Source organism: Thunnus albacares, chromosome 6 (genome assembly GCF_914725855.1).
Source record: "Thunnus albacares chromosome 6, fThuAlb1.1, whole genome shotgun sequence".
NCBI classification, from domain to species: Eukaryota; Metazoa; Chordata; class Actinopteri; order Scombriformes; family Scombridae; genus Thunnus; species Thunnus albacares.
The window spans coordinates 17,327,896-17,346,236 of record NC_058111.1 but is presented as its reverse complement, the minus strand read 5'-3'; the positions used below and the strand labels follow the sequence as shown (position 1 = coordinate 17,346,236).

Sequence of the window (18,341 nt, the reverse complement as noted above, 5' to 3'; positions counted from 1 at the left end):
TGTTATTTACTGCTAACTGTTGATGTTATATAATTCACCCTTTTTCCTTTTACTCATGTGGACTCTGCATGTCCACAATGATGTTTGTGAATCCAGTTTCACTTGTTACTGTACTGATTCATTTTTACAATACCTTCAGTTTAACATTTGTTTATGATATCTCATCATTTTCTGATTTATAATCATTATCTCTGAATTTGTTGCCCAATACTGTTTTCATAGTTTCACAAAAAAAACAAAAACAAAACTCAAAGCCCAACTGCTGCCTTCAATCTTTATTGGGAGTGGGTTTAGCTCTCTGCAGATTTGTGCACCTACATAGTACATGTACATAGTGAGGGCTGATGAATCATTGTGCTGACAATGTTAAGTAAATAATGACAATGTTGCAAGTAAATAATGTTTCACTGATAACTTAAAAATGGATAAAGAAAAACGGTAGAGATAATGCTAAGAGACAGCTTTTTCCATTGTATATTATTTCAATGCAGTGATTAAGGATTCAGGTCAGAGATTCACAGCATGAATTTAAGTCTAAGTCAATAATGATTAAGAATTCCTCATGATAGAGAGATCAAAACCACTGAAAAATCAGCTTCTTTTTCTGTAGAGGAACTACTTTATATATTTGTTCAATTATTAGATAGCAGTTAAGAATTAATGATTAAATATTTTACATCATTTTCAATTGGCATATTATGTTTACATGATGCTATACGATGATCAAGTCATTTGGTCTGGACATTTATGAAGAAAAACAACATTGCAGAAGGTGCTTGTGCGTTTTCTTGCAATAATAAATGAGCTAACCCATGAGAGACATTTTCTCTAAACAGTCCATCACAGAGGCTCGATATAACTGTCAAGCCACAAACATACATTATATTAAACTAGTATTAACAAGCTATCAATCTCAAAGTAGGATACAAAGAGTATTGATTTGTTGCCAGTGAGGGAAAATAAAAGGATCAAAGCAGCTTTTCTATTTGGGGATGGTGTTTATTTTCAGTGAATGATAATAGACTGCTCATGGTTAAGTGTGAAATTTGACTGCAACAGCTGTGTCACCTATGAGAGGAGGTGTGAATTGGATTGCTCCTCATCATCTAGTCTGGCCTATACCGGCTGATACGACTGGCCGCCTCTGCTCTATGGCTAATATGATTGACTGCTCACTGTCTGTTGACTAATGTAATTGTCTGCAGCTATTTTGGTGGGGACATGATCAGTGTAATTGGCAGCGGTTCCTCCTTGGTCACGGTAGGATCAAGTCACCTCCTCGGCACAGACAGCCGCAGCAGGCTCTTGGTGGAGCTGCCGAATGGAGCAGCCAGATTCCCCGGCGACGGTAGGCCAGCCACACCAGCAGCAGTGTAACTGTGACAAGAGAGGAGCCGACCACCAGGCTGACGATGACCAGAACCAGGTCCAGCTCTGATGGGTCTGAAAATCAAACAGACGAATAATGTGTCATGAGGTTACAGTCATGATTTGATTGTGCACTAAAACACTGTTTTCCATCTGCCTTCACTGCATTCAAATGTTTTTGATAATGTAGACTAACTTTACATGACAAACCTGTGAAGAGCTGTATGGCACAAACACCATTTAGCGATATAGCTCTTTTCCTCAATTGCTATAGATAAATGGCATGGTCATCTTTCATTTCCTGTTCTGCAGCATCTCTCGTGCATGCTCTGCTATCTCAGATCGATTGTTTTTGTTTTAAGGCACAGCTAATAATTACCTATATCCTCCGGGAAGGTAGAATTCTGCACTTCTTTCAACATGGGACCAAAGGATATGCGATTCCTGAGATTGGTGACAATAGCCTCTGGACCCTCTAAGGGAAATGCACTCCTCTGCTGAAGGCACTGCTATAAAAAGACAAGGGAAATATGTAGCATGTGAGAATGAAAAATGATAGAGTGGCTAAGAGGTAATTAAGTTTTTGGAAGAAGGATGGTGTTCCTGTTTATTATCAAAGACAGTGGAGAACAATGCACAGAAACAGTAATTGAAATAAAACAGGTGCACCTCTCTGATAAATATGTCTAAAACCTGTTTTCCTTTGTGGTATTTTTTTCTGGATAAAAGGGAAGGGGAAGATGCATGTATTTCAAACAGAGAGCTGGAATTTAGTTTGAGAGCAACACTATGTCTTTTAATCTAAGCAGCCCACTCTGAGCTTGCACAGTTCAAACATGGTAGTTGAGGTATAATGTATAGCTCTTATGTAAATGAAATGTTCCAGAAAAATATTAAGCATGACATCAAGTGCTAAGAAAGAAACCATTTTTTCAAAGAAAGAGGGAAAAAGTGAACGCCGTACTTAGACACAGCTTGCAATCCTGTTTGAGTCATGCATATTAGGCATCAGTAAGTCAAGTGCAAACACCTATCATGTATTTTAACTGACCCACTGCAAATAAAGATTGCTGGTCTTTAAGAAGCTTGCAATACTACAATAACAAACATGATGAGACTCTAGGAACATTACTGTTGAGAGCTGTTGAAGAACTCTACAAAGGCAGACATCAGAATGAGTCTCCAGAGTTTATCCTCTGCTTCACCTCCGCCCTCTAACACGTACTTGTCAGATGACTCACTTTTTCCCATTAAATCAAAAGCCTCATTCCCACAACAACAGGAGACAGCAGTTGGTATCAGAGCATCAGCATCCGTTGTTACTCTGCAAGTTTTATTCTGTAACTTTTCAAAGACCTTATCTGACCTTCAGAGTGCATAATGACATGATAAATATTTTAGACTATGTGTGTTTGGCTGTCAGCCTCACTTCAGTAGTCCTTTTTCAGTACATCTCACTCTTTCCACATTTAGAAAACACTTCTTATACCTATGGCAGGAAATTTATTTATTTTTTATTTATTTATATCAGACTACACTCCCCCCACTCCCCTCTTTTCACTTCTGATCCAGGAAAATAATTTATCCTCTTGCTTGCAAACAATCCTTCCTCTCCTCTGTTTTTCATCACATATGGAGTCATTTACCTCTTCACCAGTTGCACACTCACCTTGCTCACCCTTCTTTCTCGGATCCCCAGCCCATTTACACCTGCCTGTTCGCTCCTCATCTGTCTCTTTGTTTTCACAGTGTCACACCCCGCGTCACAAAATTTAAATCACTCTCAGCTGCTCATTCTCTCATCCACTCGCATTCATTACAGCCACTGCAGTCTTACCCTTTCACAGTCAGAGTGGTTTCTCAGGCAGACACTGAGATCACAGTGTAGGTACACTACTGAGTAATTAATCATTTGGAAGAGACTGATGGTGAAGCTGGCACTGGTTGACAGGGCACTGGGCAGCAGCGTGATCCCAGCTGGCTGTGCTGCTAACCTGAGGCACCAACACAAACACACAATAAAACCTTAGCAGTCATTTCATTTCCCCTCGAATGAAACTGTAAAATGCTTAGGGAAAATGTTAAAACTGAGAATATCCTGCAGGTAAAGTCTTCATACAGAGCTGCACTGATCAATAAACATGAAAGCAGAAAAAAACACAGACCAGCTTGCTATCAATATTTTAAATTGAATTGAGCTGAAAGCTTAAGAGAAAAGAAATCATGTTAGGTAAAGGTCAGCTTTCCCTTAGTATCATTACTCATGTTGCATAATGTTAATAATATATGTGTAACTTGAATTCAGCATTATAATTTATTTAAATCGATAGACCTGAAAGGGGGCTCGAGCCCCTGCCCATTTGGCCTCCGAGAGAGAAAATGTCTCTTTTTTGGGGTGTTTTTTTTTTTTTTTAATAAATAAATTCCTGTTATTCCTGCTACTTCCAGCGTTTCTGAGTGTAGCTGACAGATAATTTATATTAGATGGCCTATATGTTAGTTTTAATAGTTTACCATAAGGTAAAGTGATTGTAGTTGACAGAACTCAGTAGTAGTTATAAATTTGTGAAAAGGGTTTGCATCTTTATCCCCCACAAGCTACAAAATAACAACAATATGATACATTTAAGAAATACAACAAAATTAAGCACATTTGCCTCCTTTCTGTAACAAGCAGCCAATGAGGTGCATTCAATGTTAACTAAGTTAATCTGAGTTTCTAGTGTCAAATTGATCTGCATTAACTATACTCAGCAGTGATGTTGCCATTGCGTTTGTGTTGTTAATGTCAGACATTAAAGTAACACCTAGTGTATGATTACATGTACAGTGGGCATATATATTTCCTTTCTTTGTATTTTATGTGTTATCTTTGTTCAACAGGTGAATATCTGAATAAAGACAGTGGATCTACCTATATTTACATGAATGTTGAATGTTAAATGTTTACTAAATGTCATTATATATTTAGGAAAATGGTTAAATTCAAGCACGCTTTTCAGTATTTTTGGAGGGAGGGAGCGAGGGAAGAGATGAAGGAATGTTAACTGTTAAAATCTTTTATAAACTAGTGTCTAATACACCTGATCTAAAGCTAATGTGTTGCTTTTTAGAATTGTGGCTTAAATGCATGATGTCTTCCAAGTCTCAGTATTATGATATGATATGTGAATTATATTAAACTAATTTGTTGGTACATAGTAATAGTATCTTAGCCATACAATATCAGCATCTTCTTATTGCCCATATTTACTGAAGCAGTTATGCCCTCTATGGAGAGGTGGTAAGAGACGAATATAGAGGCGAGAGAGGCAGCCATGCAGCCAGAGAAAGTATATCCTTGTCAGCAGTTTTAAGCCGAACTTCTGCAAGTGAGGATGTCAGTCAGAGGGCTACAGTAGGTAAGAGTTGGGCTGTTTAACATGTGAGGAGAATTTACTGAAATATACTTCATTTCTTTGCATGTATCATCAATTAACTGTCATGTAGCAGCGTTTGAACCAACCTCAGTCATGGGTTTGTTTTAAATACATACATTTTGATATCAATGTCGCAAAAGTAGTCATTCTGAGCATATATTTATTTATTTGCAAAAATCGCCTTTTATGAATTTGGGCCCCTGCCCCTCTAACATCCTCTGCACAGTTTTGATTAACAAGTAGTGATTTGCTATAAATGTGCATTTATGACCACTAGCCTCCGCTTTAAAACAATGCAAGCATGACGATAGAGAAACAAGCCTATCTGTCTGTAGAGTTGTCTTTAGTGTTTGACAAACATTAGCAAAATAACTGATGACAAAACACATTAAGAACTGCATTGATTGCACAGACGGGGGCATCCTCATTAGACAAACTACTTCAGAAAACACCAGAGAACACCAGTGGCAGCTAACGATTGTGCGGTAATTATTAAAAAGTCCACTGAAAGCGCTGCATTTTCTATATACGTCACACAGATGTTTATGGGCTTAATGAATGAACAAATTAATGAATTATCATTATTTACATTGTCCTTTTTACAGCAGAGCCATCTCTAAGACACATTGCAAACACACACTAAAATAGGCAATGTTGTCTATTTAACAGGCATGTGTCATATGAGGAAAATGTAGGCTGTGCCTCAGCCTCACACTCAGGATGATAGTGAAGATGAAAATGAAGACATAGATGACTAGAAGAGTTGATTCAGTAGATTCACATGATGTGAGCAAAGTGATTCACATGTTTAGTTATTTTAGAGTTATTTTTGGCATAGGTTTATTTTATAAATAATTTAAAACCAATACATAGCCTAGATGAGACATGGGATTAAAAACATGTTCACCCTTCAAATAACCTTCTGTATTTTTGTTGAATAAGAGTGCATTTATATTTCTAATAAAAGAATACATTAACCATCTTTGTGGCATGCCTTGATAAACCTTACAGTGAAAGTGTCAATAAATAAATAAAAATTAATAAATAAGGTCAAATGATTCTTAACTACAAAAGTCCTGATCAGTCAGGAATATGCTGGTTTTAAACAGCTAGTTACAGACTGTGTGGGCTAGAAGCCTATTTCTCCTTTACAATAATTCATTACATGTTTACAATCGGTAGGCAAACTCATTAAAATATGCAATAATTAAGATCAGTTCATATGATGGAGTAGTGGCTACTCCATATCTTTGTGGAAAGCCCTGCTATTCACATTTGACATATTTTAGAATTTGTTTATTCATTCATACCGCTCCCTCTCTAACTCTGCAGGAGTACGTTGAATTTCTACCCATCTGAGTGAAGCTGGTTCACAGTGATAACACCATCAACCTACAGCAGTCCTCTGTTTACTGAGCAGATAATATTCTGCTTTTAAAAATGTACCTGCAACTCCAAGCATTGATATGAATTATGCCCACAATGTTTTTCTCATAAACATGTTTGTAAGGCATTACAGTCCAGCAAGGTTGTATTAAGGCTGTTACAAAGGTTGAAGACTTGCATTATTCATGGATGTGTTTTTATATGTTTATAAAAAACAAAAGTCAGGATTTTACCATTTTCTTTGAAAACCTCAATGCAAGGTCTACCATATGATGCAGCATATGAAAGAAAAATATTGCAAAACCCCTGTATTTGCTGACTCTGCTCATCTTCATTCAGCTTTTTTACTACTGAAAAATACATTTTCTAGGCTGCCTTTTTACCTTGAAATGAAAACACATCATAAGAGACTAAAATCTTTTCCCAGTCACCTACAATATGTGTGGACCCATGAGTATTCCAGACTTTCCTTTGTACCTGGAGAAGAGGCAGCAAGTGGAGCTGGTGAGGTTGGGCTGGATGGTGGGGGACAGACAACAGGAGGTGACCTCAAGGTTTATCTGACTGTTGTTTGTCTTCAGGTTGATAACCACTCTGAGATTCCCCAGGGCAGGCACGGCATCGCCAGGCTCGACACCTCTCTCCAGGTTCAGACTCATCTCTGCGGTGTAGTTCCCACTGCCACACAGGTCTTCTGAAACTTCTGTTACTCTGGTAATAGATTCATATTATTGCAGTTTGCCAGAAAAAAAACAAGATATGTCTCAGTGAAACTTTACTGAAATGTTTTGTCCATAAAATGTCAAAATAGTGAAAAATGCAGATCACAATGTGTGTAAAGCTTAAGATGAGATCATATAATGTCCTGTTTTTTTCTGACCAACTCTCCAAACCTGAAATCTTACTATCACATAAGATGTGGAAAAGCAGCATATCATCACAATTTAGAGGCTGAAACTAGTGACTGCCATTTTTACTTACTAGTACAACACTACAAAGGAGCATTCCAGTGGTTTAACATGTTGTACGCCACAAGCTACATAACAAATTACACGCTTTCCTTTAATGCTGACTATGGCCCAAAATAGATGGGTTTTAAAAGTTTTAGATTGATGTCATACCTTCCTGGCATTAATTTCTTTTCAATCATTTTGCTGCACTATGAAAATCGACTTCAGAGAACTGAAACTTGCCTGAGACAGGTAATCCATCACAGTGAACAATTTGACTGTCTGTGTCTTTTATCAAAGTTGAGCAGGCACTGTTCTGAAAACTGTCCTCAAACTCCCCATTGGTGAATGGATGGGAAAGGATGCTCTTATATCTGACAATTCAGATTTGGCTGCCAAACAGCATCGTCTTCAATGCAAACAAGACTCTATATGATGTACAGCCATGCTAGTGGCTCTGTAAGGCTGCAGGCCTACTTATTATTTAGGCACAGCAGTGTTCTGAGCTAAATGCTAAGGTAATGCTAATATGCTCACAATATCAATGCTAACATGCTGATGTTTAGCAGGTGTAATGTTTAGCATGTTCACCATCTTAGTTTAGTGTATTATGCTGCTAATTAGGATCAAACACTATAAACATTATAGCTGAGACTGATGTGAATGTCTTTAGTTTTGCATGTGATTGGTCATAAACCAACACTGGATAAAATTATAAATGTGACCTGCTCATAACTGTATTACTATGTGACAATATTAATATAGGAAAAAGTAAACATGACAAAATGTTGTGCTGTGATTACCTGCCCAATAGCATAGTGTAACTCATGCAAAACCACCAGTAATGGTTCTTTAATGGTAATGTGTGATTAATTGGATACAAGGTAAGATTACCCAGAGAGATATAGATGAGATGAGGCCCTTCTCCTGTGTTGCAGTCTCAGTAGCTCTGATTCAGACTTCTGCTCCAGCAGTAATAGCCTGTGCCCAGACTCTTGAACTGCCATCTCTCCTTTAACCATATTACGAGCTGACCTGTTGGCATTTTGTGCCTCAAATATCTCAGCTTTGGCTGTTCCTCTATTTAATTGCGTTTTTGTATTTTTTTCAGTGAACAGTGTGTGCTCAGTAGTCTTTTCAGTGGTCTGTACAGTAGTTGCTTCAGGTTCAGATAAAGTGACCTCTGTTGCAATAGCCTCCTGAGTGTCAGAGGTCTCTCTGTGAGAGTTTCTTTGTGTTTTTTTCTCTACAAACTGAGCCTGCTCAGGTGTCCCACGTCTCGCCAAATGATCTGTTTCAACACGTAATCTCTGTGTTTTTGTTGAGGGTCCATTTGTCATACTCTTGGCTTTTTTTGTCATAGTCTCATCAACAGTGACATGATCAGATTTAGTGGTGACTGGTGAAAGGGCTGTGCTGTCGAGGTTGGTGGCCTGTGGTGAAGTATTTCCAGGTACAGGACAGTCAGTGCCACAGTTGCCATTCTCTGGTTTTGTGTCAGGAGTCTGCACTGCATTAAAATGATCTCCCCCACTATCAGCCTTTGTTTTATACATTCTCTCTCGAGTGGTATGATCAATCTCACCTGCTCCAATTGTTGTTTTAGTGGTCCCACCTGATGTAGCACAGCCAATTGTCTTACAGCTGGTTTTATTAATAATCTCTGGAGGCAAGATCCCTGTAGGTGGTACAGAATCAGTCACAGCTCCAAGTATCACTTGACTTATTGAGGTCTTTTCAGGTAATGTATGCTTCTTATGTTTGTCTGCACTGTCCAGTGTATGTGCTGCAAAAGTCTTTTTAGACAGAGCATAATAAGCTTCAAAAGCACTCTTTGTTGTCAGAGCTGTTTTGATGTATTTAAATGATGAGCATCCAACTCTTTTAACCACAGTAGGTGTTGTTTCATGTGCCCCTCCAGCTATGTGGGTAGCCTTTAACACAGATGCTTGAATGCCCAGCTCTGAGTCATTGATAGGACGAATTATTGCAATCATGCCAGGTGGGGCATGCTGGCTTTGTTCGATAACTTGTCCAGACATTTCATGCTCAGGCTGCTCCACACTCTGTGTTTCTGTTGTGTTTTTTCTTTTCACAGCAGGGGTGAGCTTGCCAATAGTGGGAGCTGAGGGAGGCTCTCTCAGTGACAAAGCCTCAGTATGACTATTGGAGTGTACCATATGCTCAGCATGTGCAGCCTGAGATGACTTTTCAATAACAGCTTGCACATTCTCACGAGTGGTCACTGCTGATTCATGAGCTTCTGTGGACACTCTAAGACCGCTTATGCTAGCAGTTGGTGCCAAAGACACATAATCATTGGTTCTAGTAGTGGTCATCTGGAATTGAGAGGTAATATTCAATATCCGGTCAGAAATCTGCTGTGTGGATATATTGGGGACCTTAAGGTCAATTCCAACAGGCAGAGTGCTGACAGAGCCATGTGGTGTGGAGGGATCATGTTGCTTTTCAGGTGCTTTTGCTGCATGATGCTCCATATCATAAATAGTATTGTTAGTCACATCATTAGTCTGTATTTTGGGTATTTCAGGCTGACTGTCTGACTCAACAAATACTGTGGTGCCAGCTTGATCATTTGCATCAAGCACAGGTGTAGCAAAATCATTTGTAACAGGCGCAACATGCTCATTTGATGCCTGCACAATCTTGTGGGCGGTCTCAAATGCAAATGTGATAGTATTTGTTTCTTTATCACCTTCTAACTGGGACAGATGATGAATATTTTGGAGGGTTGTTTTCACTGCACTGTTGGACGGGTCACTGTGGTTATTCTTGTTAGTGTTTTTTACCGCTGGTTTCTCAGGCTGTATTAAAGACAAAGAGTTGAATTCATCAGCGTTATTAGCATGGTATTTACTCCTCCCAATTGTTTGTGCTATAAAAGAGGAACTGTTGTTCTCATCACTGTTCTCTGCCATTTGCTTTGTGATTGCATCTGAATGTTTCACCGCAAAGGTCACCATAGTTTGCACACTGTCATTCTCCTCAATTTGATTTGTCTCATCAGCAGTCCCTAACAAGGACTCAGCATGGGCACGTCCACTATTTGCATATACAGCGTTGGAGCTTGCCCTCAATATTTCTTTTTCTGAGGTTGATCTTGTTAGCCTCGTCGGGCTATAGGTGCCAGGTAAACTGTCACCTCCAAACAGCATGAGATTTAGCAGTGGTGACATGCTGCTGAGAGGAAATTGATTGTTTTTTGCTTTAGGGCTCATTGACGGCATTAGGGTCTGTACAGATCTCTGCTCGTTATCAGCAGCAGGAGCATGCAAAACATCTGAACAGGCTGTCTTCTCTGACAATTTAAATGAGCACGGCTGGCCTGAAGTCATGTCAAAAGAGGAGGAGGACTGACTTATCTCAGGGGCAGACTGCCCTTGGTGAGGCTGTTGCTGGCCATTGGACATGTGGGCCTCAGATGACAAGGCTGCTGCTGTGGGTGGCCTGGTAGATGAGTCATTATACATCCGCTGGGACAGATTCACTGAAGTAGATATATTTACTTCTTCATTCATGTTTGAGGTTAAATGGTCCTTGACACCGGATTCAAATACATGTGCTGGTATAATGTGTTCCACTCGCTCGCCCTCATTCGTGGTCCGTAAAAGTGAATTTGGCTCCGAAACTGAAGTACTAAATTTATGCCTGTGATCTGAGATGCTGTAAATAATTGATACATTGAGAGTAGAACTATTTACTGTAAAGTGGGGCTTAGCACTCGGCAACCCGCTTGTGATTGCCAATCGTGGGGTGGTGAGTGACAACATATTACTAATACTCTTTAGTTCAGAGTGAGCTGATTTAGTTTCACTCTGATGTGCAGCAATTGGCTTCAAGGTTCCGTGAAATTTTGAAGTGCTAACTTTAAATGGCTTTGGGTCCGTTTTCGGAATGACAGTCACAGAAAATGTAGCCTCAACAACTTTGTTCCGAGTACTTTCTTTAGTAAGTGAAGCCGTTGCCTCACGCGTTGTAAGCATGGCCCTGTGGCTTGACGAATGAGGTTTAATTTGTGTGTGTGACTCTTTAAGAAGAGATGTCATTCTTGACACTTCCGGGCTCTCAGATCCCAGAGTTGAGTGTTGTAGTCTGTGATTGCTTGTCACTTTGTAGGGAAATGGCATATATTTCATTTCCACTATTTCTGCTTTTTTTTCATCCAGATGAATGCCACTGTGCTCAGTGGCTCCCAACTGTTTAATCAAACTGTGGCCGGAGGACAGGTTTGTAACAGTGTGCCCTTCATCTCTGTTACGTTCTTTAGAATTAGTAGTATATCCAAAGGGAACATATGTCGTTTGTTTAATGTCTTCCTTGTTCACTGTAACTTTTCTTCCAGCCTCTTCTCCCTCCTCTGTCAAAGACACTCTCTGCTTTTCAGCTATAGACTCCTCATCCTTGGTTATGTTTTCTCCATCTCTGCTGGTATTCTCTGTATTTGTTTCAGTCATACCATTTCTTTTAGCTTTTTCTTTGTCCATTATTTCCACTTGTCTTAGATCTTCGTCTTTTCGACCTCCATCTTCCTCTCTACTTGTCTTGGCCTCGTGTTGTTTCATTTTGTCCTCCTCTCTGCCTGCATTTTGATTTATCGCTATCACAGTAGTAATTATCTTTTCTTGTTTACTGCTTTCAGTCTTATCTGATCTAAGTAATTCCTCTCCTCTGTTCCCCAACTTTTCATCATTCCTTGTCTCCTGTTTTTGTTGCAACTTTTGTATGTCTTTAATTTCTTTGTCCTCATATTTGGCGACTACAGTCACCATCTGCTCATTTCTATCTCCCAGCTTCAGATTGTGTACTATTAGTGACTCTCTGATTAAATCCCTGTTATATTTTACAAAAGACTGGGGTGTTGGTGCCACACGGTTATCATTTCCAACATCAAAAGTGATTTTTGATTGACTCCCTAAAAGTCTGCTCATTGTCAGACTCTCAGAGAATGACTTTGTTGATCGCGTTGTCAACATGGAAACATAATCATCAAAGTCCTGTCTTGATTCTGAGAGAAACAACTTCCCAGGCACAACGACTTTTTTCATTGTGAAAGTTGGAGTAGGTGTTTTTTCCATAACTGGTATGTTCACCGTTCCTGAGGGATGAACAGAAGCCTGTTTAATCATGCTGTTTACAGTGCTAGGTGTATGAGGATCTTGCTTATCTGTCAGTTGTCTCACTGTGGTTATAGTTGCAAATTTGATGGAAGAATCCCCAGGTAACAAAGTCAATATGGGCTCTTTCTTGTGAGAGCTTGGTTTAACAGGCATTTGGCCACTAAATACAGAGTTCAAAGAATCTGCTCTTCCTGTCAGAGAGAGAGATTCAGGATTTTCGACTGCAGAAGTGTTTGGCTTACTAAGTCTGAAGGGTGTAATTACACTATGGGCTTCAATCAAATTCATTCTTGTAGTTGGATGTGATGCAGTGCTGTGATCACTACCTTCTGGAAGAACACTTTCCTGACTGTTTTGGGGAGCTTTAGAGATGCCAAGCGTATTTCTTACAGTGGGATGGTTTGAAGCATCGTTGTTATTCTTACTGAAAAAGATTAGTTTTGACTGTGTGTCCCTGATGCTCACCTCTTTACCGAACATCTCTTGATCTCCATTTTTTACTGATTTCCTTACAGTATAAAGTGACTTTGATGAGCGATAAAGCGCCGTGGTTGTTGAGATCGGTCTCTCTGCAACAAAGGTTTCACTAGGATAGGTGTGCCCTGATTGTTTCTTGGTGTCTTTTTGTGATTCTGACGATATCTCAGAATGAGGTCGTGTGTCAAACTCAGCTGTTCCTGTATCTGAGAAAAAAGATCTGATATGGGAATTAATCAAAGTGCTTTGACTATGATTTACAGTTTTACTGAAGGATGAAGGAGGAAATGTCTGATGGTGAACCATTTTTCCCGTCACACTAACACTGGACCGCATGGTAATGTTTTGGTGACTTTTGTCTTTGCTCAGTATTTTTTCTTGTTGTCCAACTGACTGTTGCTGTAAACTCTGTAAAGAGGTTGGAAATTGATTGAAATCTAAAGGAAGACTGTCTCTACTAAGAGGGTCTGAGGAGCCATCAGGTGACAGTGGAGGCAGAGCCACAGGTTTCTCAGTGGACACCTCTCTTCGATCTTTCCGGCAGGTCAAACACAAGTTTGTCATGATGTTTCCTCTTACTGAATCTTCTGCTGTATTGTTTTGGAAGATGGATGGCAAAGTACTGAACAGATACTCATTTCTTCCAAGGTTTGAAATCCCCTTTTCATCCTTGCCTTGAGATTGTTTTTCATCATTGTCATTACGCTGCACAGCCAGGTTATCAATTACATGAGGGTGAGGTGTGGGTAGGACAGGAACTCCCAGCCCTCCGTCAGCAGATGTGAGCGTAATAGAGTCGGTGTTTCTCTGATTCCTGTTATCAAGCAGAGTGTGAAGCCAAAGAGAGGCTTTCACTGCATCTGCGGACAAATGGACCCCTGGCTCGGACGTGCCATTCACCATTGATTCAAATGCAGCTTGTGTAGAAGAGAAAACAATCTTCTCATAATTAGAGATCAAGGGGATTTCTGATCCAGTGTGAATCATCATAACTGATGGATTGTCTCTCATTGATGTGAGAGAGTTTTGCCCAGTTCTGGAAACAAAACGTTCTTTGCTCGGTGAAATTACAGCCAATGCCTTTGTGATATTTGTTCCCTCATAAGGTGGCACCGGTCTTGTGTCAGACAAGATTGCCCCTGGAAACTTGGCAGTCACTGCCAATGCAGTGTGTCGAAATGTATTCTCTTTAGGTATTGCTTCTGTGCCATGGCCAATTGTGTTTTCCTTTTTCAAAAGCCAATCTTTTGTGACAGTTGTGCCTTTTATTTGTTCTGTGTGGTAACCTTGGAAATCTTCTTTATTGGCCCTGACTGCAAACAAAAAAACAAAACATGTCACTCAAATTTCCTCCTGGAAGGCGTCTTTCCTAAAAGTATCAGAGTAAAGATAAATTGAGAATAACTAAGACTGTAAATCCATACTGTACCGTCAAATGCACCGTACCACATTTGAGGAGTTCATTATAGTTTTGCATTATTTTTGACATTAACACATTAGTCACAGTAATTTAAAATGGTTGTGCCAGTGCTATTTGTTAGGTTGCAAGATCCAAATGTTGCAAAATATTTTCAGTTTATTGTGTCCGGCAATAATTATGTTGATACACTGTATGTTGTAGGTAACAGAGGGGCTGATATGTGAATTATGCCAAATAAATATATCAGGATATCCACTGATATTCAACACATATGCAACTTGTGCATCACTGGTGGCCCAGAAACTACAGATAGAATTGTGCTTTTAGGTACAATAAATGTATTGTGCATTGTCCTAGTTAACCTGTTAAACAACACTGTCCGATCCATGGGTACAGCATCACTTATACAGGACCATTTATACTGATTCTGACTTTTTGGTTGTACAGTTTAAAGAGTTGCCTTTCAAGGGAGACCACAGTTATGAACAGTAACCTTTTTTTATTTTGGGTACATTATTTTCAAGCTGGTGCACAAAAATAGGAGTGCCTGGCAAGAGGTTAAAATTAATTACATAAAACAATGATTTAGTAATAAACCAGTAAAAGAGGAGAAGCTAATGTAAACAATATGGGTTAAAAAAAAAAAAATTCTTTAACTTCATGTAAATAGCAGCAGTGATTTTGCAAATGTTTTATATGATAGAAATGTATTTGACGTTTGTCTAATGCCAAGAAAACTGTTTTTTACAATACAACCTCCACAGTCAGATGGAGATTATTAAATTACCTTAAATAATTTGAAATCTGTTGTGGCAGGCACAAAGCTGGGAAAAAAAGTTAATCTGTCACTCTGAGAATGATGTTGACACCGCTTGGTGTGTGATTGATGGCTAACTTAAATGCTTTTACCCTTTTTTGTAGAACTAATATTATTAACATTCTCTAATTAAATGAACTTGTGTAGATAAAATGATCAAAGACAAAGTATGAGGTGAAACATGGAAATCATATTACCACTGCTGACTGTCTATCTATCCATCTATCTATCCATCTATCTAAATCAAACATTTAACAGCAGCAGAAACATAATGGGATTGTACTGTGACGAAAAAATAAACACACACACACACAAAAAAGATTACATACCTGTGAGCAGGAAAAGTGTGAAACAGCAAAGCCTTCTCATTTCTGTTCAGTCCTGTTTACAATTACACAAGTCCCAGTGAATAAATGTTCTTATTACTGTTTCATCCAACTGAGCAGAAGGTATCGGTTGTTTGCAGACATACACAGATGGTATCATCCCTTACAGAGAGCTTTTGTACTCCACAGTTCATTTGTACATGGATTCGATTTCTCAGTAACCCTTTCTTTCACACTCACTGTCGCTGCTACATACCAACAAGTGTAACAGACTTAAAAAATAGCACAATATTAATGGAACCAAATAGATATTACTAAAGTACTGTACTGCTGCTTACACACTATCATAATCTAATGATGTCATATATAATAATATATCAGTCAGAGGGACCAAACAAGTACTTTTACTGAAATACTTAAAGTACACTTTGCTGCTATTACTTATGTATTTGTACATAATTAGGATTTTTCATGCAGGACTGTTAGATTTAATGGAGTATTTTTACATTGCTGTATTGGTATTTCATCTGAATAATAATGATAATCTGAATACGTCTTCCACCACTGTCCAAATGTAAGCATTTATGGTATTACTCATTATTTTAATAAGCTGCATAGATAGAAATTGACACAGTTTGATGGCAACCATACTGTTATAATATCTAAAGAACTGGGGCAACACTTTTAAGAACATGTTCACGTTATCAATTCCCAGAACAGTTTTGAGGGAACTGAAACTCAACATGCTGATTGTCATGCACGAGTGAGCACTTACATGAAATGTCTTTCTCTCTCATTTGTGCCAGTATGATCAGAACTGAGATAACACCTTGTAAAAGAAAATCTAAACTCAGTGGAGTTTAGTATTGCACCTCTATAAAGTCGGGGAACTTGCAAGTGACAGATTTTTCTTTTTATGGTCAAAATCAAAGCAGCAGAGGTATCTTTTACAGATCCCCTGTGACTAGTAAATGCCCAAGTCTTTTAAACTCCCAGTTTATAATTTTGTCTTCCTGTTAAAAAATTGAAGTCCCCAGGGTGAGATAACCCTGAAATAATCAAAACTTTGGAAAGCTCCCTTCAGAGCCACAGAACACATTATGCAACTATTTTCACAGGCTGAGTAGTACTCTTTATGACCTTCATGTATAAATTTGGTGGAGAGCCCTTGGTAGAGTTGATTTATTTTCGTTCAAGGTAAGGTTAATCTCTAAGCCATCATCAGATATTAAGTCACAGCTCTAATTACTTGGTTATTTACTACCATATGTTTACATTATAAGTATGCTGTTCTTTGGTTAACTGAAAAAAGTTGCTACAATTTCTGATCAGTAAACAAGCAGAGGATACTTCACAAACCTTTTTCTTTAGTTCTCATATATAAGGTTGATGGGTTCACAGTTGTTCAAGTCTGTCTTAAAACAATAGTCAAGTGTCCATATGAACATTTAAACATGTTTTGCCCTCTGTAATCATTCCTCCTGTTCATACTGACCATTAGAAAATGCACTTAAAATGTAAGTGATGAGACAAAATCCACAATCGTCGTTTTGAGCAAAAATGTATTTAAGTTTATCTGAAGATAATATGTGGCTTCAGCCGTCTAGTTAGTCAACTAAAGTGTGTCTCGACGGACAGTGTTTCCTGTTCAGCTGCAATGGGAGGATAGTAACAGGAAATTTGGCAGAGAAGCACCGAAACTTTGAAAGGTATCTATTGATTTGACTAATTTGGACAGCAGAAGTTTCATATTAGCTCCAAAAAAACTTACATTCATCACTTACAAATACATTTTTGCACAGAGGGAGGACTGTGGATGTTATCCCATAACTTACTTTGAAAGTGCATTATGAGGGGATCTCTTAATGGCCACTATGAACAGGAGGAATGATTACAGCAAGAAAAATGTGTGTTAATGTTTTTTTGGGCACCTGTCTGTTGTTTTAGGGCAGACTTGAAAAACTGTGTACCCATCCTTTAATAACTCTGTGGCCTTAATATTCATACTCAATTTTTCTACGTTATACCAAGTTTTTGATGCTATCCCATCACAGGTGTGTGCATGTGTATACCAGCAAACACACTGTCACACACTCACATCTACACTCTCAGGCTTTATCACAATATCATGTAGTTAAGGTGAAAGCAAACATCTTTCCTGTTCAACTTCTCTCCCAGTACAGCCCTACAAGCCAGCACAGTGGGTGTGCAAACATTATGCTAGCAGAGTTATGGCTCTGACCTTCTCACAGTGGGTTGGGTTCAACGTTCAAATAGCAAGAGCAGCACTGTGGTGCAGTGGCTTTAACTGTTGTCATTCAACATGAGAAGCCCCATGTTAAATGCCTGGGCTCTGCCCCTTCCAAGAGTTTACAAGTTTTCATATTTCAAAGAAATGCAGATCTGGCAAACTCCAAATGCAGTCGGACTGTAAACAGACTTTTAAACACAAATGTGTTTATTTGGAGATGATTTGTCCTTCCAGTGCTGACATCCAGAAAATTCAAATACATATGAAAAGGTAGTTGTAGTTTATCACTTATATACACAGGATTTAACTGCACCTTCCTGGAAGTGAAATCAAAACACAAACTAACAGACTAAACATCTAAAGAGCCAAAAAATCTGAGAAATATCAAGGATGCCAAAAAATAAAAGGCCCCTTTAGGGAGACTCTTTTTATAAAGCTTGTCATTATGGTCATATAGGGGTACAGCTGTTGTGATTGCCAGTAATAGAAGCTGTTAAGCAAGCAGCACACTGCATAATTTGCATTTAACACACTTCTCCATAATAACTAAGAGAAAGATGGATATATAAGTACCCCTGTGCACAGCCTTAAACCACAGGGACACATTGCCCTAATCCACGTCTCACTTCAAATACCATCAATGTGTTAATGCTGCTATATCAACATCAGTCCTTCACAATCCAACAATTACAATATGTGCCAAAAGTATTCAGAACAAATATTTGGATTTATGTTATGACTGATATGATATTTGAATCTAATAACACATACAGATGGTAAAAGTGACTT

The 18,341-nt window shown here is 38.7% G+C and overlaps 1 protein-coding gene across 1 annotated transcript; it reads right to left on the bottom strand.

Moving 5' to 3' along the window:
* Positions 1-268: 268 nt before the first annotated feature.
* LOC122983408 lies at positions 269-13,613 on the bottom strand. The gene is made up of 5 exons (XM_044353127.1): positions 8,018-13,613; positions 6,651-6,884; positions 3,206-3,362; positions 1,748-1,877; positions 269-1,443 (listed from the first exon to the last, which is right to left on the bottom strand). The coding sequence occupies exons 1-5, from the start codon at positions 13,300-13,302 to the stop codon at positions 1,256-1,258; spliced, it is 5,994 nt and encodes a 1,997-aa protein (XP_044209062.1). The 5' UTR covers positions 13,303-13,613; the 3' UTR covers positions 269-1,255.
* Positions 13,614-18,341: the final 4,728 nt, after the last annotated feature.

Excerpts from the sequence above, each read along its gene's own strand:
- LOC122983408 (XM_044353127.1), bottom strand. The coding sequence starts at position 13,302 with ATGACAAACTTGTGTTTGACCTGCCGGAAAGATCGAAGAGAGGTGTCC. Across the intron at positions 3,363-6,650 it reads ACTTGCTGCCTCTTCTCCAG|GTTAGCAGCACAGCCAGCTG; the intron begins GTACAAAGGAAA and ends TTGGTGCCTCAG. Across the intron at positions 1,878-3,205 it reads ACCACTCTGACTGTGAAAGG|CAGTGCCTTCAGCAGAGGAG; the intron begins GTAAGACTGCAG and ends GTCTTTTTATAG.